The sequence below is a fragment of the Python bivittatus genome, unplaced genomic scaffold (genome assembly GCF_059951505.1).
Source record: "Python bivittatus isolate LINGU-HERP-01145 unplaced genomic scaffold, Pbiv_v1 ctg000610_np1212, whole genome shotgun sequence".
Lineage (NCBI taxonomy): Eukaryota > Metazoa > Chordata > Lepidosauria > Squamata > Pythonidae > Python > Python bivittatus.
This window is the reverse complement of record NW_028277088.1, coordinates 33383571-33405735: the sequence shown is the minus strand read 5'-3', so window position 1 is coordinate 33405735 and position 22165 is coordinate 33383571. Positions and strand designations below refer to the sequence as shown.

Genomic DNA, 22165 nt, shown 5'->3' with positions numbered 1-22165 from the left:
CTTGTATGTTTAAAGGCAATCAATGCAGTTGGAAGGTCTATAGTAGAGAACTGTTGGCCTCAGATTCAGCTACAGATTCACTAAAAGCATCTTGCTGGGGAAAAGGATGTTGGACAAAGACTTCTGCTCTGAGTCAATTGCTCTTTCTATTTTATATTATGTCCTTCTCAATATGGTGCCCTCCAGATGGGTAGGATTTCAACTCCCAAAATCTAACCTTCTCGAGATCATGAGATTTCAGAAGACTGAAGAGTTGGAAAAGAAAAAAAATGCTGATAGCCTGTTACCAAAGCTCTGGGTCACATTTAGATTAATACTATAATTCCAGCATAAGTGGAAAAATATTTCATTCTTATTCTGGTGGATCACTGATAGATAAAATGAATAAATGAATGATTAAATAATACTGCAGAAGCATTGGAGAAAAGATAACATGGAAAAAAGTTAAAACAAGACATTTCTTTCATCTGGCTGGGCAGCATGTATAAGATGAGGACAGACATGTGTCTTTAACCAGTGAATTTTCAATATTCTTACCAAGATAAGAAAGTGGTAAGTACTACTTTCCTTCAAAGACAATAAAACGTAATAAAGAAATATCTCTTGAGTAAGTCTAGCATAAGAATTACCCAATAATTAGTGTGGATTTTTCCTTAATTTTGATAAGAAAAAAACAAAGAATGACCAGGCAGTAGAAGAATGCTGGTCTGTGCCATTTATTTATTTAACAAATTTATACAGCTGTTCATCTACCAATGGAACTCTGAATGGCAAATAAATTATAAAACATGATAATACACAATCCATTAAAAGAATCATATTGTGGCCACTGTAAAAGCATCTAACCAACACGTACCCCATACACAGGCTGGGTTCCATTAACATCCTGGCGAAACCCAGATCTTCTCCAAAGCCAAAAGGGCTAGGCCAAGAATCCCCAGGGGAGGCTGTTCCATGGGAGGCATGCTTCGTATGACCCACCAGATGACTTCTGCTTCACTGAGATGACTTGAGCATGCCCAATCTGCTGTATCTAGTGGGACGGTCAGAAAGCACTATGTAGAGTGGACCCAGTATGTTTGTTCTATCTCTGAAGGTAAAACCTAACATTTGATTGGGAGTATTCCATAACACCTGCAAAAATGCCAAGCCGGAAAACTTATTTTTTGAGAAAAGGAAGAGCACAAGGTGCACACAGGTGTGTGTGTTTTGAACTGAGGTATATTTTTATAGATATTTTGTTTGTTTTTATTTAAGCATTTAAGATTTGTTTTAAATAAATCAACTATATTGCATGAATGATTATGGAGACTGCTTAAAAAGCAGATAAAAGTCCAATAACTAATAACAAAATAGTACTATAGATTCAATGCAGTTTTCTTTCCTTTCTTCTTGGCTCGATAGTAATGGGACTGCAGGCTGAAGGATCCTTCAAAAAGACAAGTTTTTAAGGGTGATACCACACTGCAATCTTTTTGTGCTAAATACAATATTGTCAGTATATGGAGAGATCCCATGGATTCAACTAAACCATACTGAGTTCATATTAAAACGTAAACAAACAATAAATATACAGTGGGGCAAAAAAGTATTTAGTCAGCCACCAATTGTGCAAGTTCTCCCACTTAAAAAGATGAGAGAGGCCTGTAATTTTCATCATAGGTATACCTCAACTATGAGAGACAAAATGAGAAAAAAAATCCAGAAAATCACATTGTCTGATTTTTAAAGAATTTATTTGCAAATCATGGTGGAAAATAAATATTTGGTCACCTACAAACAAGCAAGATGTCTGGCTCTCACAGACCTGTAACGACTTCTTTAAGAGGCTCCTCTGTCCTCCACTCGCTACCTGTAGTAATGACACCTGTTTGACCTTGTTATCAGTATAAAAGACACCTGTCCACAACCTCAGTCACAGTCCAAACTCCACTATGGCCAAGACCAAAGAGCTGTTGAAGGACACCAGAAACAAAATTGTAGACCTGCACCAGGCTGGGAAGACTGAATCTGCAATAGGCAAGCAGCTTGGTGTGAAGAAATCAACTGTGGGAGCAATAATTAGAAAATGGAAGACATACAAGACCACTGATAATCTCCCTTGATCTGGGGCTCCACGCAAGATCTCACCCCGTGGGGTCAAAATGATCACAAGAACGGTGAGCAAAAATCCCAGAACCACACGGGGGGACCTCGTGAATGACCTGCAGAGAGCTGGGACCAAAGTAACAAAGGCTACCATCAGTAACACACTATGCCGCCAGGGACTCAAATCCTGCAGTGCCAGATGTGTCCCCCTGCTTAAGCCAGTACATGTCCGGGCCTGTCTGAAGTTTGCTAGAGAGCATTTGGATGATCCAGAAGAGGATTGGGAGAATGTCATATGGTCAGATGAAACCAAAGTAGAACGTTTTGGTCTAAACTCAACTCGTTGTGTTTGGAGGAGAGAGAATGCTGAGTTGCATCCAAAGAACACCATACCTACTGTGAAGCATGGGGGTGGAAACATCATGCTTTGGGGCTGTTTTTCTGCAAAGGGACCAGGACGACTGATCCGTGTAAAGGAAAGAATGAATGGGGCCATATATCGTGAGATTCTGAGTGAACACCTCCTTCCATCAGCAAGGGCATTGAAGATGAAACGTGGCTGGGTCTTTCAGCATGACAATGATCCCAAACACACCGCCCGGGCAACGAAGGAGTGGCTTCGTAAGAAGCATTTCAAGGTCCTGGAGTAGCCTAGCCAGTCTCCAGATCTCAACCCCATGGAAAACCTTTGGAGGGAGTTGAAAGTCCGTGTTGCCCAGCGACAGCCCCAAAATATCACTGCTCTAGAGGAGATCTGCATGGAGGAATGGGCCAAAATACCAGCAACAGTGTGTGAAAACCTTGTGAAGACTTACAGAAAACATTTGACCTCTGTCATTGCCAACAAAGGATATATAACAAAGTACTGAGATGAACTTTTGATATTGACCAAATACTTATTTTCCACCATGATTTGCAAATAAATTCTTTAAAAATCAGACAATGTGATTTTCTGGATTTTTTCCCCCATTTTGTCTCTCATAGTTGAGGTATACCTATGATGAAAATTACAGGCCTCTCTCATCTTTTTAAGTGGGAGAACCTGCACCATTGGTGGCTGACTAAATACTTTTTTGCCCCACTGTATTTACCTCCCATAGTTATTGTTGATATAAAAGCCATTCTGGTTGCTTATATGCATAATAAAGTAAATACTTGTTTATTTCATATACGTTCTAAAGATGGAATCTCAGTATGGGATTCCATATCAGATTGATTATAGTGGCATGATCTCATATATAGTTTCCAGGTTGCTTCTTGGATATCAGAAATATCAATACATATTCTACAGACTACAAAAGTCAGTTGATGTTCTGTATATAGCATAATATGTAAGCTTTTCTATAAGCAGTATTCTATAATAAAGCAATATTTCTGTAAGCAATATTAAATGCATCCAGCATTACTTCTTCATAGTTCATGCTAGACACATCCAATAAAGTGACATACAGTAGTATTTAAAAGTTTGTGAATCCTTTTGAATTTTTTTAAAATTAATTCTTATTGAATGAATTATTTACAGAATAAAAAATACAAATTTAAAGAAAAAGTGGTAAGTAAATAAGAAAGTAATAAAAGGGATAGAAAAGAAGAAAAAAAGTAAAAAAAAAATATAAAGTAACAGCTTCTGATCTTCCTTACAGCAGTCATATATGCATTTATATTTTATTCTTTTTCCATTCTTTCCATATTCTACCCTTTCTAATAATCAAACCCATAAATCACAAGTTCATTTTTTTCCACTTTCAGCAAAAAGTCCACAAAGGGTTTCCAGTCACTAACAAATGTAGTTATTGTCTTTTCCCTAATCAAACAAGTCAATTTTGCCATCTCTGCAAATTCTGTCATCTTCACCAACCATTTCTTCACTTTGAGTATTTCAGAGTCTTTCCATCTTTGTGCATATAATAATCTCACTACAGTTAACATGTACAAAAACAATCTTGAATTTTCACTATTTCTGCATAGATATGACCTAAAATATCACCTGTTCTCCACATAAATCCTAATACTAGATAAAGAGAACTCAATTAAACAAATGCTTCAAAAACAATATATTTGTTCATTGATTAAGGAAAATAATCCAAAGCTACATATTTGTGTATGGCAAAAGTATGTGAACCTCTAAGATTATCAGTTCATTTGAAGGAGGAAATCAGAGTCCAGGTGTTTCAATCAATGGGATGATAATTAGGTGTAAGTGTGGGAGGTCCTGCTTTAATTAAAAAACAGAATTCTGGGTATTCACTATCAAAGTCTGATCTTCACAACACAGGTATGTGGAAGTGTGTCATGGTTCAAACAAAGGAGATTTCTGAGGACCTCCAAAAAACAATTGTAGATGCTCACCAGGCTGAAAAAGATTACAAAACAATTTCCAAAGAGTTTGGACTCCACCAGTCCATTCTCAGGCAGACTGTGTACAAATGGAGGCAATTCAACACCATTGTAACCCTCCCCAGGAGTGGATGATCCACCAAAATCAAGGTGTGTAATACTCTGGGCGGTCTCAAAGAAGTCCAGGGTAACATCTAAGGAAATAAAGGCTCTCTTGCATTGGCGAATGTCAGTATTCATGAGACCACCATCAGGAGAACAGTGAACAACAATGGTGAATATGTCAGGATTGCAAGGAGAAAGCCACTACTCTCAAAAAAGAACACTGCTGCCCATCTACAGTTTGTGAAAGACCATGTAGACAAGCCAGAAGGCTACTGGAAAAATGTTCTGTGGATGGATGAGACCAAAATAGAACTTTTTGGCTTGAATGAAAAGCATTATGTTTGGCAAAAGACCAAACATTCCAGCATAAGAACCTTATGAAATGTGGTGGTGGCAGTATCATGGTTTGAGCCTGCTTTGCTACCTTTGGACCAGGACAGCTTGCCATCATTGATGGAACTATGAATTCTGAATTGTATCAGCAAATTCTACAGGAAAAAGTCAGGGTATGTGTCTGTGAACTGAAGCTCAAGGAAAAGTGGGTCAAGCAGTAAGATGACCTAAAATGCATAAGTCATACAACCAAGAATGGTCAAAGCAGAACAAAGTTAATGTTTTGGAATGACCCAGTCAAAGTCCTGACCTTAATCCTATAGAAATGTTGTGGAAGGACCTGAAGAGGGCAGTTCATATGAGGAAGCCCACCAACATCTCTGAACTGAAGCTGTTCTGTAAGGAGGAATGGGCTAAAATTCCTTCAAGCCAATGTGCAGGACTGATCAACGGTCATAGGACACATTTAGTTGCAGTTATTGCTGCCTGGCCAGGGGGGTGGGCAAACCAGTTACTGAAAGCAAAGGTTCACATACTTTTGCCACACACAAATCTGTAGCTTGGGATCATTTCCTCCATAAATCAATAAACAAATATAATGGTTTTGACTCACTTGTTTAATGGGTTAACTTTATCTAGTTTTAGGATTTGTGTGGAGAACAGATCATGTTTAAGGTAATATTTATACAGAAATATTGAAAATTCAAAAGGGTTTGCTAACTTTTAAGTACCACTGTATACAAGCAGTCCAATTAGTGTATGTGTGTATGTATGGTGTGTGGCAGTAGGCATATGTAAGGGTTTATGTAATAAAAAGTGAATGTAATTATGCAATAAAAAGTTAGTGTAATAAAAATATATCTTTAGGGTTCAGGCATTTAAAGCATCACTGATATCTTTCTACTAATCCTTGCTATATCCAAATTTGACAAAATGTTATCAATTTCTGTCACCTCTTTAAGTTGCTACCAAGGAATTAGACTTTCTGATGTTGCTAGTCATCTTGATATTCTATAGTAGAAAACCAGAATATATAATAAGTAAGTTAGGTGCCACTAAGTCAGGCTTGATGTCTGGGGACCACGTGGATAAATGCTTGTTATGTTGACCTTTCCCTAATAATAACCAGTAGCTATTCCAAAGATAGTCCTGCAATCTCTTTGATCTCATGCATTCACCTTATTATCCATTTCTCCTCCAACTTTCCTCCAGCTTGCCAAGCATAGTTAATTTTTCTAGTCAAAACTGCGTGTTAATTTTACTAGAAATTTTGATTTTGTACATTTCTTTAAGTATTTTTCTAACCCACCCTCTCCCTTTTACTGCAGGTTTTTGCCTAATCATACCTCACCCATAGCAGAATGATCGAAACAAATTATTTATGGTCCTAGTTGTAAGTCCATTGATTAGCCCAATGTTCTAACTAATTTTTTATTTTGCTTGCAGTCAATCATATCTGAGGAAATGTCCTCTTTAAAATACTCTGGAGAAACACTTACCCTGGAGTAATTCCTTTCCAACAGAGTTCAAATTGATTGTTTGAGACTAACTGGATAGGTTAGAGCTTAGCATACTGTATGCTTCTTGCACGCTTTCTTCCCTGTTATCAGGTCTCCTATTGTTTAAATGTGATTTAAAATAAGGGGGAAAGAAGTTAAATGAAATGGAATAAACTACAAACACATCCTTTTTTGAAGCTGCAGATTAGATAAAACTGTAGATGTGTAGGATTCAAGTATCATAATCCCAAGGGTAGCATATATTTTGGAAATTGAAATCTAGCACATCTGAATTTCAGTCAGGGTGACTATCAGGCTCTGATATGAAAGCCATCCTATGGCCATTTTATCCACAGGAACACTCCAGAGTGCCATGTGTGATCTTGGCATTATAATTTAACCAACAGTGTGTTAGTTCCTTGTTAACTAGAAACTTCAGGAAGTGCTGTGTTTTAAAAACCAGCCAAACTTATAAGAACAGTTAGCTTCCAACAGCAAAAGATAACTGTAACATTTCCCCATTTCTGATATAACTTGGTGACTGTTGTAACCTAAAAGCTCTATATATATATATATATATATATATATATATATATATATATATATTTAATTAATTTCTTTCATGCAGAGATTCTTTTGGCATAACACATTATGGCCACTGCCTTTTAGTTGCTCATTCTACAGATTCATCTGTTATGAATATTGTTCAGGAAGGAAGCCAGTAACTAGCTAAACAGATCAGCTCACTTCAAATCTCATATAGATACAATAGTCAACTTGGATCAGCAACCATACACATACCCAAGATTAGGTACATACCCAACAACATTCTCATCTTTGCCTTTCAGAATTGAAACTACTAACTATGGTTGCTATTATACCTCAACCAATATTAATTTGCAAACTATCATTAGTTACACAGTTGGCACAACTAATTCTAATTATGGTGCAAAACATGATAGGCACTTAGCTCTGAAAGTGAAAGCAATAGCCATATAAGAGAGAAGGATCACCTTTACCTATTTCTAGTTAGGCAGATAGTTCAGTCTATGAAGCAGGGTTATGGAAGCTTGTCATATAAAATGAACTGGTAATATAGTCAATATTGGCTGGGTTCACAAATTGTGCTAAGCTGTAATATGTTTGTGATTGACACTGCATGTTGCACAAATCCAGCCACTGTCATCTGTAAATCATGGTTTATGGCCTAGCATATTGTGTGACTTCAGCCAGTTATGGCTTGTCCAGTAAAACCATGCTTAAACATGTATCAATCAAGTTTGTTCCATTGGTAGGTGCCAACTTTGTTTGAATGAACCCTTTTCCTTCCAGCCACTGTTGCTGCTACCTATTTACTCAAATCTTCTCCATGGTCCCAGTCCATCGTCTCTCAGAAGGAAAGGACAATACATTCTTCTCCTTGTTCTTACTGAATTGGGGGGGGGGGTCTGCACAAGGTGGTCAAAAAAGTTAGGATGGTGGTCCCAACAGTGCGATCAAAGCTCTGGCCATTTTTAAAATGCATGTTGCATGTTTCATCTTGACTTTTTTGACCTGCAAACCTCCCCATACTGAATGATTAGAAAAGATAAAGAAGCAGCAACAAGGGGAGCTGGTGTTAAAACTGCCAGCTGTGCCATCTGTACTAGGAAGTCCAAACTTGGCTATAAGGAAGGGCAAAGAGCTGATTGTGAAGAAAAAACTGTTTACTCAGTTTATCATAACCTGAGTTAATATGGTATGCCATAATATGACATACAAGCAGATTCTACTAGCTTTCTAAAAGTGTAAAAATTAAAGAGTTTCTAGCCTGTATACATTTTGTTTATAAAATATTGTTAACAATATTGATATTGTTTGTTGTTAAACTGTTGGCTTAAAACACTTCCAAGGAATGATTGTTTTTTTTAGCATCAGAAGGTGCTGATTCAGCACACATGACTCTAGCAAGCCCCATAGAGACTGTTCAACTGCAATTTGAACTGTATAGCTTGGATATTGGGCCACATCCAGACTCATTCAAGGAACATCTTCATTACGCCCATCCATTTTCATGGTTCTTATTACAGACCCAAACACAGGAAGAAGAGTAACCACCTTATATTATAGAACAATAATTTCCAAAAGAAATCAGATCAGCCTATTCAAAACCAACGGACATAATTTATTTTAGAAGGCTTAATAAATGAGTCTTTGGTACGTTATATTTTAGCTAAGCCTCATATGGCCCTGCCTAACCCTGAGAATTACCTACTTAAGTATTTTATTTAAACAGGTTTTTGGTTTTTTTGTTTCATTTGCTTTTTGGTGGGGGTAGCGTTTTATTTTTCAGCCAAAAGAAGGAACACAATCTTAAAGGACCCACAATCTTGAAATCACACCAACCTAAGTTGCCCCACTGACACAAATAAATGGTTGCAAAGCTTGCAAAACCGGGCTGGCCAAGCATTAGCTTAAAACCCTGAGTGGCACCTTTGGGACATGCTACACAAATCACATTCCTAAATGATTTATCTCCTAGAGAATGTGAAACCTTTTATGCATGCACTCTACTAGACAGCAGTTAACTGATCTCAAATTGACCAGTGGCATTTCAAGAACAGCCTCCCCTTACTTTTCTGAAAGTGTGTGTGTGTGTGTGTGTGTAAAAACCTGGCAGAAAATAATTTGCAGCTGTGATAATATCAGGTTGGGATTGAAAAAAAAAATAAAAAGGGGATGGAGAGAAAAGAAAAACACTGTACGATAGTTTTACCTCGAATAATAAAAGATTAAAAAGGAGAGCCTGTAAATAATTAGAGGCTGCTGTCTGAAGCCAGTTGCAGTCGCTGCAACTGATAATAAACTTAAACCCCCTTGAGAGCAGGTAAATGCTTTGCAACCCTGACCCCCTAGGTCTCACATTACTTAACTACCCTGCAGCTCCACCATTACATCACCATCCCACTGATTGGTCCCTGCAGTTTAACTCTCTCCCTGTCTCCTCCGATTAGGGACGAAGGAGGGAACGGCACAGAAACTTCTGTCGCGAAGTTTACTGATCCTCGCCCGGCCGTGGCCAGAGAGTCTTTCGCTTATGTTTAGAATAATCCCAAACAAACTCGAAGAGCAGAAAAAGGGCGAGGGAGGAAAGGCGAGAGGGCGTCTTCAAAGAGGAAACGCACTACCCTGGAGGCACAGGGGAGAGAAGTGGTGATAGTAGCAGGGGCGAGTGGTAGAGAGCAAGGAGAAGAGGAAAATTAAAAACAAACCTCATGGACATCACTGGGTCTGAATTCCCTGCTGAGGTGCAGAACATGAGAGCCCTGGAGTGAGTGTACGTAGAACTTGAGCCAAAGCTTAACTAGCCCGAGTGAGTCATATCCTTCCCATTTGATTCCAGTCCAAATGATGATGTAATGGTTCTGGCCCTCTCCCTCGCTTGCTTGCCTGCTCCCTCTGCTCCGTACGCTGCCTCCCTCCTCCCCTTCTCCTTTTTAGCTCGGTGCTAGTGAAGTCACCATTTAAATCTGGCACAGCCGAAGCAAAAAAACAAAAACAAAAAACCTTCAATGTAACCAAAACAGCCCCAGGCGAAGTTCCAGACACACAGAGACTTCGATGGTGCAATTGCCATTGGAAACGGGTAAACAGAAAAAGAAACAGTGCCGCCTCAGAATGGCCAAAGCAGCTGCGTGTAGGAGATCAGAAGCAAACCCCCAGCATGGGGGCCGTCGGAGATACGTACAACTCCCCCCCCCCGTCGGAAGGTGCAGCGCTCTTTCAGACGCGCGCGTCTAGAGCGAGGCGTCGTTCGCGCGCGTTCGGGACCTCAGCGGAGAAAAGGGCGCGCGGAGGGGGAGGTTGAGAAAAGAAGACGGAGCGGAACAAGCAGGGACACGAGGGCAGAACTATGTGAAATATGCTGGGCTCGATGGGGAAACGAACGGGACAAGCCTGCGACGAAGCGTCTCCCTCGCCTTAAAAGCAAACTGAGCTCCCCCTTCCTAAGTAATGGAGAGGCTCTCCAGAAAATGAAGGGAGCCTACAGGGTACAGTTATCTTGTAGAAGTGCTGCTTCTGAGAGTAGCATCTTCACATGAGCTACTCCCGGTGTGCCCCCCTACTACCACTGGTTACAGACGGTGGTGCAGCTGCACCTGAGGGCAAAGTCTAGAGCCCAAGAACTGGGGATAGAGGGGAGAGACCTTTCTTCTCTAATATGATTTTGGTGTCATCATCTGGGCAAACATTCAAATGCTGTGCTGCACCAGAACTGGTGATAGCCTTGCTTTTCTTTTATTGGGGGAGGGCAGCCCAGGAATATAGCTAACAATGTTGATTTTCTTCCTTTTATAAATACTGTTTTTTAAAATAAATCATTTATTGCCAAATCCCATTGCTCTATAAAATGTTATTTCCCCCCCAATGAAACAATTTACTTTCTGGTCTAAAATTATCTAGTGGCACCATAGCTGCCAAAAAGGCAGATACTTCCTCAAATCCTTTTTCATAGTTGTCTGACAATGTTACTGATGCTGCATATTGCACTTGATGTGACTTGATAAGCAAAGGTGTGTTTCTACTTTCCTCCTCTGCTTGCGTCTACCTGTTGTAAGCACTGCTTTCCTACTCTTGTCTCCATTTAACTTGATAAAAATGTTCAGTAAACTAGGTGGACATTCCAACAGTAATCCATTTGCTCTGATTTGGTTTTCACATGGGTGGAGTTGTTACAGTCTTGATTGTTAAATCTCCCAGGGCCCTTGGATTGCATCCATTTCCCCAAAGCCTTGACTGTAGGCTCAAGGCCCTTTAAATTATAACTTTGAATTAAAGTTAAATTACATTCTTTGTCATGGCTTTATCTACTTTTATGGATTATGGCACACAAAACATAACCCAAATGTAGCCCTTGGCCTTAAAATAACATGCATCTCTGTTCCCAAATAAGTATACTTGGTAATTGCTATGTCAGCTATAGCAGTGGTTATGTAATTATCTGCAACAATTAAGAGATTTTTCTTCTGGATGTCTGAAAGCATTGAGAAAATAGCCCTGTCCCAATTAACTGATTGATGTGTAAAATTGCATGTCTATATATCCAATGACACTTAATAAAAGGAGGCTTGGACAGAGAGTCAACACACCTGCATTTTAGTTCTATTCTTTTACAACAGCATTTGTGAAGACCAAAATTGCGCGGGGGGGGGGGGGGGGGGTTAAAAAAAAGGAATATCACATTTATGGGAAATTAACTGTGGCATAAGGAAGAATGTAACATATATTGATAAAACACAATGTCTTTTAAAACTGCTATGATGGTACAAATAGTAGTTTTCATAAATGTATCACTGAAAAAGAATTCCACAAAATAAATCAGGTTTTCTCAGGTTGAGGGGCAAGGGCTATCACATAATTCCTAGAATATATCATTGCTGTAAGTGCTGATTATCTCAGATGGCTAGGTTTCAGTTGTGAATTTTAGCTATCTCCATGGATAATCACCTATGAATACAGGGAAATAAAGGTGGGCATGTCCTGTGTTTTGGATCTACCAAACTGGATTAATGTCAATACTGTATTACATTGGAATATGACAGATTCATCAAGTGAAAGCACTGTGCATTAGATGTGATCAGCTATAATTATTACTGGCGCCACTAGAGCCAGTAAATTGACAATATCATATATAGCTGTTATAAAGTTTGCTTCACTGTGTCACTGGCCTACATAACTCATCTTTTGTCACAGTGACTAGTTATTGATTTTTCATATTTTGTAACATAATAAAAATATGTTTAATCACTCTAAACCTTTCTTTTATTTCCAGGCATTGCAGCCTACTTCCACAACATAGAAACGCTTTTTCTCAAAGAAAAAAGGGATTGTGATTCTTTTTAAATGAAGGATATTAATGTATAAATAACATAAAAGAATTATAACAATTGTGAAAACATAGCCCTTCAGTTATGAATTTTCCATTAATTTTCTTATGTATGTAGGTTTAAGAGCAGTACTAAATATTTAGAGAAAATATTAAAGTTTGGTCTGAAAGATGTAAATTAATATAGAAGGATGTTTTGTTTTGTTTTGTTTTGTTTTTGCAGCTGAAGCTTAGAAAAAAATTGTTTCTAACATTTTTTCTAATGTAGGTAGAATGTCTAGAGAGGGTACATAAATAGAATCAAAGCAAAACAATTTAAAACTGAAAGCTTTAATTCATAAGGCATGCAACTACAGGGACATGTCTGCAACTTTTTTCTGTTAGTACCAAAAATCACACCGTCAGCTAAAGACTTGTCTTAATTTTTTTGACAGGCCATTCTATGTATTTTAAATGCTAAGATATTACTTGTTCTTTTTCTTAAAGATACATTATAAATCTATAATTGTCACACAACATGCCATCACAATTGAACATACACCTGTATTATTAAATGTCAGGTTTGGGTGCACAGAAGCTGCTTTAAATACGTTGCACACATCCATAGGTGGTAGATTTCCCTCTCAATTTCCCCGTCAGTTGTAATGGAAAAAAATTAAAAAGTTGAGAGGTTAGTACTTTTTTCAGGTCTTAAGCTCAGAAAAATTATTCCTGTTTGGGAATATCTTGCATCATTAGATGGTTGATCATCTTTAGGATGCATAATTTAACTTAGCCTTGATCTGCTAGGAGCTCTAGCTGTAACCAGGGATGCTGTCTAGAATTGGATAATACTGGAATCAAAAATATATTTCCATTTGTTTCACATACTAATTAACTCTCTATGTATTTTTATTTGCATTAAAACCTCTCCTGAAGTATTTTTAAATAAATACTTAATACATCTTAAATAAAGATGTATTTTTAAGATATACCTCTAGAAACAACTATGCATCATGGTCCATTTTTTGCCATGCCCAGAAATCCCTTTGCATGTTTTTAAAATTTGTGTATTTGTTAGATTTATATCCCACCTTTCTTCCCGCTCCAATTGGGAAGTAGGTTGAACTGAGAGATAGCCAAAATCAGCTTCTGTGATAGAGGACAGGCTCGAACCTTGGTCCCCTGGACTTAGTCCAGCATCTTAAACTACCTCACCTCCCTGGTAGCTGGGTTGTTGTTGTTTTTTGGTCCAGTTCTAGTACAATATTATCAGAGGTATTGAACAAAGCATCTCTAGATTCATAAAGTTTTCTAAGCTTGATGCCTCTGTGCAAAATGTGTGTGACTGGGCTTGTACTAACTAGTATTTAGAAATATTGTCTTATATTGCAGAACTCTTTCAAAATCAAAGGGATTTTGAATGGAATGTTGTTGACTCAGGCAAATATCAAAATCAGTGTGTTCCAACTTGTATTGGAATTAATATGTTTCACAAAATTAATAAAAGCTTAATAAAAGGTTTGACAGCTGCATATGATATTTTAAAAGACCTATTGTGATATAGATACTTTCAGTTTAATAATGCTTGCTCTTTAATAGTATAGTGGCAAACTGACTTAATTCAAGATAAATTCTCAATCAGTAAACCAGCATGTGTTTTTCAAAAAGGTTAAATGCTTAAAAGTATTTAAATGAAATTGACACTGGTCTGAGAGCATGAAAAAGTTATTTCCAGCTCAGGTATTTTCCAAGTCTGTTGATCTTTCCTCCTCCCTTACAGGAAACACCGTTTCCCCATTTTCCTTCCTGTGACCTGTCAATGATTAATAATTTCCTGTAGTCCAGAAGAAATTCCGCTCAAATATAATACCAAATATGCATCTTTTCATGTGCATATTAAGTGTATTCATTCTATCACTTCCTTCAGAGTCTTGAAAATTTCATATGTTTAATATCCAGATAAATGTGAATGGAGCTGTGGGATAGGCAAAAGATATTTAATTCTAAAAGGATCCATCTCAGAACAGTGTCCACAGCTACAGTTGACTAGCTGAGGAATGTTTACTGCCCCCTCCCATTCTCCTCCTCAGGGAAAGGGTGGTGGGGCAGACATCACAGCTGTCTGATGTAAGCACAGTTACAGTTCCAGGGTTCTGGCTGCAAGCTGAGTGTCTATGCAACCAAAATATCTATGTTTTGAACATCACATCACTCTAGGATTATTTGGCAAGATCAGCTGAAGCTAACCCATGAGTAACATCTGAAATATTTATAACCCTAATATATGAATTCATCATTATTAAATGCCTCATTTTTTAATTGAAAACACTTTTACACACCTGTCTACAAGCATAGTTGTGAATATAAAACTTTCAATAAAATAAGTTCTATAAATATTGTTAAGATGAAGGATAGGAATCAATGTCAGTGCCCATTTTTGTTCCAAATGTTCCACTGCTGAGTGTAATCGATGCAGGACACGTTGCTATTTTAGAGCTTCAGTTCACAAACTGATATGCTTCATTTTCACTTGATGTCAATTTCATTGATTAGAAAGGTGTCAAATCAGCTTAAGTCTTTATGAACTAAGGAGCTGTGCTGAAAGTATTTAAACTGCATGTACATTGTTTAAAAAATCTGTATTTCTAAGCCATTTATATGGGCTAAATAATTCCAAAATAATTGTTCTCTATTGAGGGAAGTTTCCTTTTTCTACAGACATTATTTCTTTTCTTTTCAACCCCAAAATCCTTCTATTCCCTATGGAATCATGAGGGCCAGAAAATTTCAGGGTTAAATAAGCTTTAATTACTATCATATGTACAAAGACTTAAACCTAGCATTTAAAAAAACCCTCTTTTTTTTAAAGTGGCATCTCTTCCTTTTTTAATTTAAAATAGCCATCCAGGTGGTTTCCTAAGGACTTCTCTGCAAATTGCTTTCAGTGAACCCTTTCGGTCACAGACCACTGCAAAAATCATGTGGAGTTACTCAATGCTCAGTTCAACCTGGGTGTCCTATTTTTTTGGTGGACAGAACCATAGAGAATTTTTATCCAAAGGCTAAACAGTGATTGAGATAGAATAAGTCTCAGTGTGAAGTGGAATGCCAAACTTATTATGGGGGGAAAAAAAACAGTGTTGGGATTATGGTGAGATCCCAGGATGGTACTTGCAGGCAGAAAAAAAAAAAAAGTTCTGAACCATAATGCAGAGACTGGAATGTCTTCTCCACATTTTAAAAACTGGTGCGAGAGCTCAAATTTAGATCACAGCTGGATGGTATTCAACAGCTGGGTGCTGTTTTTCAGATCCTGTTGCCTTTCCTAGCTGCTGTGAATCCTTGAGCAGAAAAATGTATAGAGCCAATACAGACAACTGTATCTTTTACACTGAGAGAATCATCACACAACTGAAAAGGGGAGGTAAAGGAGAATCTATTTTGTCAGGAAAATGGCATGAGGAAGATTCCTAATCTCTTTCCCCTGTCCTTCGCCAATTCCATTCTGATCAGAATCAAAGCCTTTTGTAGTTGTCTAATATAAAACAAAAAGGCTTCATATGCTATCCTTTATCACATACCCAAAAATGGAATGGACTATTTCCAATTGAAAATTAATGGAGGATGGTAATCACATTTCAATTCTTTTTGATGCTCCAGTGGGATTGAACTATACAATAAATGCCTGGCTCCCACCTTCTCTAACATGTGAAATAGCAAAATTATCATCCCAGGCCTTGTCCCAACCATGAACTGAAGAAGCATCTCCCCCCTCTCTGAGATTTATTAAGCCTCCTTTACATCTCAGGTAAGATTGTCAAAGTCAATTAGTGTCAGGTGGAGTGCAAAATCTCTTTTTTCTTCTTTTTTTGACATTTTGCCCATAGGAAATGGGGTGAAAAAATCTGTCTCCTCTTCTACATATAGGCCCATATGAAATAATCTTAAAACTGCATTGTGCTAGTGACACTGAAATTAAGTCTTCTATATCCTATTACTTAAAGGAAATCAACCCTGATTGCTCATTGGAAGGATTGATACTGAAGCTCAAGCTCAGATACTTTGGTCACCTAATGCGAAGAGAGGACTCTTTGGAAAACACCCTTATGCTGGGAAAGATTGAAGGCAAAAGGAGAAGGGGACAGCAAAGAATGAGATGGTTAGATAGCATCACTGAAGCGATGAGCATGAAACTGAGCAAACTCAGGGAGGCAGTGAAGGACAGGAAGTGAAGGCCTGGCGCAATATGGTTCATGGGGTCACGAAGAATCGGACATGACTTAACGACTGAACAACAACAATCCTATTACTACTTTTGAACCATATAGTTAATTATAGATTTTTAAATTACAGCTGTAAAAGCCTGCATGTTGAAAAGCAATCCAGTAGATTCTTATATATATACTACTGGATTGCTTATATGTATAAAATGAATATATGAATTAGGTAGGCTGGGTTTTTTAAAAAATTAATTAATATGAAATTAATCCCAACCTGTGTATTAAAAATGCAGTCAATGAATGGCTGGCAAAAAAGTTGAGGGAATTTTTTTTCTTGCTTTTCTTTTCTCCTTTCCTTTTCACTATCTATATACGTACGGGAATCAGAATAATATAATGATAATGTATAATTTGAAAATGAAGAGTTATTCATACACTTTATCACATTAGGCTGGTGACTGTTTCTTACTACACAACAGACCATCAGACTATAAAATAGCTTTTATTCACATACATTTCCTACATGTTTTAGTCTGACATCTAACATCTTATTTCACTTTTGGCCGAATATGCTCACTCATAAGTCCAGTGATAAACTTGAAGGAATACCTAGAAGTGGATTATCCGTAAGCAATTTGCTTTGATTTTAATTTACTTCAGGCTTGGATCAGCCTCCTTAAAGATGAAGTAAATCCAAGACTGAAGCTCATATCTCAGGACAAGAGAAAGGAGAAAGTTGTTTTTAGTAGCTATTGGTATTCCTTTCCTACCAATGCCTTTCTTAAACTCCCTGTTTATCTTGGCTGTTTAATCTTCAGCTTGCAAAGGGTTCCACAGGTTGCCTATGTGCAGAAACAATAATCCTTCTGTTTGTTTGAAACCTGCTATGCATAATTTTTATGTGGTGCCCTTTTCATATTTTATGTATTATCTAAAAGGCTATGCAAGTATTCCCTGCTCACTTTTTCCAGCCAACTCATAATTTTATGCATTTGGCTGTATTCCCTCAGGCAGACTTTTCCCCACCCCCTCTCTTCCAAACCAAGATTTCTGAATCATTGTAGCTCTGCTTTCACAGGGGTCTTAATTAGGATAAAAATGAAAACCATTATTCTAAAATCCAAAGCATGCTAGCTGGAGAGTAAGTCCCATTGAGTTCATAATTTCCAAGGATATGTTTGGGATTGGGCAATTAATTTTTTTTAATGTATACACATATGGTTTCCTCACTGTAAATGTTGGACTGAGTTAATTACATCATGCAGCACGGTAAAATGATTCCACTGTTCCCAAGGAAACTGTTTTCACTAAACAACAGGATTCCTTCATTTTAATCTTGTGCTCACACAAGGCAAACATTTGGTTTTATCTAACTTCGCAGCAGTCTCAGGCTATATAATCCCCCGGTGGCTATCAAGATCAGCAAGGATAACTCGCTGTTGATTCCAAAGGAAAACGTCTCTTGAGACTGCATCGGGCATTGTTACGAAAGGACCCTTGCATTTTGATTCACTATATTTGGTGATATGCCAAAAAATCTGTGCCTGGCAAGCTTGGAGGCATGCTCAAAAAGGCCATTAATTCCAACTACAATTTGGTTGATTATCTTTAAAGCTTTGGTTGACTTTAGCCTACCTTCTGTTTTGTTGGGGTTATTTTAATTTTGCTCCAGCTGTCAGATTGGTTCGTTTTGCATCTTTGACAGTGAAGACATTCTAGCATCTGACTGAACATCCATAGCAAGCTGAGTATGATGGTTTTCCATCAGCAATTATCTATGCAAAAATAGCTTTTCCTCAGACTACACTTTGTTGGGGTAGAAGGAGGTTGGATTTTAAGTTTCTGATGGAACGTGGAAGAATTCTGCATAAGCAAAAACTGGCATCTTGTGGTAACACAGTTATCTCATCTGTTCAATGTAACATACAAGACCGATTCCTTCATCGTGTTAAGACAGAATTTTTCTGAATGTCAGATACTGGATAACAAAATATGTTACGTAATTACTAAGCATCTCCTACCAGCAGGAGTAGTTAAGCAATAGCATTACAAACAAGGGTTGTTCTTTTAATAAGTTGGAATAATAAATAATGCAGGGATTTTTATTTTATTTTTTTGCAGTTCCTGGTTGAGATCTGAGTCCAGATATAATGCTATGATAGGAAATATGGACAGTTTTCTGTCTTGTTTTACTGCTTCCACTGTCAAGGGAGGCCAAATGGAAAGGCTGAATTAGTCTACACAAGCATTCTTGCTCAATTCTAATACGCCATAATTAAGAAATCTTGTCATTCATCATGATGTGCAGACTAGGCCACTATCTTACCTATTCTGCATTGTTTAAATTTCTTTCCCCTTATAGTTATCTCTTTACTATACAGTCCTTATCTTTTAAAGCTTAGTCATAGGGCATTATATCTTTATTAATTAGACAACCAAATAATTTCTAATTTTTATATAGTGAGTGCTTCGAAGAACTCTTTCAAATATAATGTCGAGCATTTCCTCATGTCAAATTAATGAACGCAGCTTTATGTCTTAACACAGGCTCTGTACACTTAAGTATCTCTGAAACATTGTTAATTGTCAAGGACTGATCAATTTCTATTTTTTCAAGTATTTATAAACTGATTGTTACAACAGTGTGTTTGGATAATGTACCACATTAAAATAAGTTCACTAGAATATAAAGTACAACAAAAATAAAATGATAAAACAGGCAAAATATAAACAATGTTTGGAAAAATAGTTCCTTAATATGATAAAAAATAAACGCTCACTTTTAGGTACATGAATTTATATCTGACAGTATATTAATAAATCACAAATAATTTATTTCAGGTTTTTGTTTTTTTTTTACCATTTGCTATCCCAGCCAGCAGGCTTTGGAAGAGAGAATAAATGTGCACATTAACTTTTCTGAAGGAGTCCCATGCCTGCAACCATACTATATCAAAACTCTTAGAGGGTTACAGTAGGTCAGTTAAATGTATTACCTTAGTTACTTCATTAAAAAAAAAAATTGGGTGCTTTGGATAGCATCCAAAGTGGAAAAATAGTTCCATGTGTTTAACAATGAAATGAAAGGAAAATTCAAAGGAATTGCGGTATAGCATGAGAAGCTGCTTTTTAAAGTGATCCCATGAAATACAAAACCCATTCTGCTTATACAAGATGTAATAGATAGTAAGCAACCAATTTGCTTTCTTTACCCTGTGTGGCCTTATATACTTTAAGCTGTGTAGTAAAATTTTCAGCTAGTTAGTCTAACGTGCACAATTCAAACCAATAGAGTAACAGAACTAAAGATGAAAAGTAGAGAACCTCTTCCCTGTAGCTGACAAGTAAATAATAACATCTAATAATGTCTAGCTCAAAAATTCTGTTTGAATGAAATTTCTGTTTTTATAAAAAAAATAATAAGAGGCTACATTTCACCATACAAATATGGTTGATATTTGGGGGAGATGTCCTTTAAAGCCTTGGCCATAAACCTTCACCTCTTCTTCTATGGTCCAATTTCAAACTGTGGCCAAAGAGGGCCAGACCCCATCAGCACACAGATTTGTTCCTATTAATCCATTCAACAAAGGAGAATCTATATTTCTGCAATACAGTGCTTAAGAAGCAGATTCTGTAGACCAGGACTGGGCAACAAGGACTGCAGTTCTTGGACTGTATCTCCTATCACTTGCTACAGTTGATAGGAGTTGATTCAACCTCTGGAAGGCCACACTTGCTTTAGACAGTGGTCTTACTATGGAGTTTATCCGGAGATGATTACTGTAGCTATAAAAATCAGGTTAAAGAGAGGAGAAATAACTATTCATCAAAAATCCTACAATGAACTGGAGAAAGGTGCTAACAAATAACTGCAATCAATAATTCAAGTCATTATTTAAAAAGTTCATTCAAATATTTACCACAAGATGCCAGCAGTTCTTTATCATTGGTTTATTGTTTGGCTTCTTATAAACCAGACCACTTTTACGACATTGCATAAAAGAACAGATCTTTAAATGAAGAATGAACAAGAAGAATTGTATCAGAATAAAAATACTTTTTCCCTTTTCTTCAAGGTTAGAACAGAAATAAAACTCTGTTGTCAATTGTAATTATTCTGAAATGATATCAGTCTCAAAGAGGAAATAAAAGGAAAGTAATTTGCTCAAAAATGCAGTTTTTGTCACTGAGATTGAAGGTGAAAATACAGTAATTTTATTTATCATTTACCATTCAAAGAACAAATGTGCTATAGCTCTCTCTTTCTCTGGGTGGCTTATATATACACTTAAAAACCCTACAATATACAGCATAATTTCTTAATCTATGAGTTTGCTGTCCAAACTTAGCATTTGTTGTTTACCAGTTTTCTGGTAGGGAAAAGAGCTGAGTTTTATAAATGAGTATTCCCGTTTTTCTTCCTTCTATACATTCTCCTGTTGTATAATCCTCCCAGGTTTTTAGTACCTGAGAATGCAAATGGAAAGCTGTACACTTGGAGAGGCAGGGAAATGAAACTAAAACAAGCAGGTAACTTTTCTGAATCCTTGGATTGGCTCTGACAAATACAAGATTTCTTACAATTGATTGAGAACAAATTGAATTAACAAATTAACATGAGGCAAGCTTGAGAGACGCTGTTGGGCCAAACTACAGTCATTAACCTCTCTACTTCACACTGCAGTTGCAGGAATTTTCTACTTAGTACTTAATATTATGTCCAGTCCATCAGTGAATTTAATGAGATAACAAAGGGAATAGGACAAAGCTATATGTGGCTAGCAAGTTCTATCTCAAGAGGCAAAATAAGAGTTTTATTAAATCCTTTATTATTCCTACTCTGCATTGCCAGTCTCAGAGCAAAAACTCCTCTGCTAGATACCCTCCTTTTCTTTCTGCCAAACTGAATAATAAGAGTCTGTAATATTTAAAATAATTTCTTTGGTTTCCCACAAGAATGTTATACTTCACTTTTCTCTCTCAAATGCGATCCAAATACTTTGAGAAACAACATATTCTGAAGATGTGTAATAAATTTTAATGGTCATTCACATAGATCTATGACTAAATATCCCCAGTGAGTAATATGTCTTGCAGCCATACCAGCCCAAGGCTGAGATTTGTTCTGGCCTCTAAAAATAAACAGGGTTGGGCCTCTTTAATACTTCCATGGAAGGCCAATAAAGAAATCCTGGGGTACTGTAGGAAGTACTTTGAATGACTAAACAGGTGCCATAATCCCTTCTAATCAACAGTGAAGCCATCATGAGAAGAGTTCCATGGTGAAGGTTGACTCCGGAGTTAATATCCACATTATTTGTAATCATGGTTGGGTTGGATACTTTTTAAAATACACAGATATAGAATACAATCAAATTTTGAAATGCATTTAAATGCCTGTACTTACAATAACTCCACATGAAAATGTAGGATAAGGAAGATGCATTCATAATCAGAAATGGGTGGCCTTATAAATCTAAATGATAAATAAATGCATAATGTAACTCCTATTCTTTGTAATGCATTTGCAAGGAAAGGTGTCTGCTGAACTTCAGTAGATATTTATACAGTTTGCTAGGCTGTAAATAATTCAGTTTGGTCACTGTATCAATCTGACTCCATAGTCTGATTGTATTTATTATTTGCAAATTCATATTGTATTTATTATATTGATGTTACATGATGGTTGGAATGATAAATGCAAGAAATAAATCTAAAAAATGGCAACAATT

The 22165-nt window shown here is 37.0% G+C and overlaps 1 protein-coding gene across 9 annotated transcripts in view; it reads right to left on the bottom strand.

Annotated features, from left to right (window-relative positions):
• The window catches only part of CREB5 (cAMP responsive element binding protein 5), a 268806-nt gene that overhangs the window by 97413 nt on the left and 149228 nt on the right, over positions 1–22165 (bottom strand). Inside the window, exon 1 of one of the 9 annotated variants that reach the window (XM_088150729.1) lies at positions 9614–9734. The exons of the other annotated variants lie outside the window; for them this stretch is intronic. Coding sequence (XP_088006855.1) covers positions 9614–9660 — 47 coding nt within the window. The 5' untranslated portion in view covers positions 9661–9734. Of the gene's footprint in view, positions 1–9613; positions 9735–22165 lie in introns of those variants that run through there. 9 annotated transcript variants of the gene reach the window in all.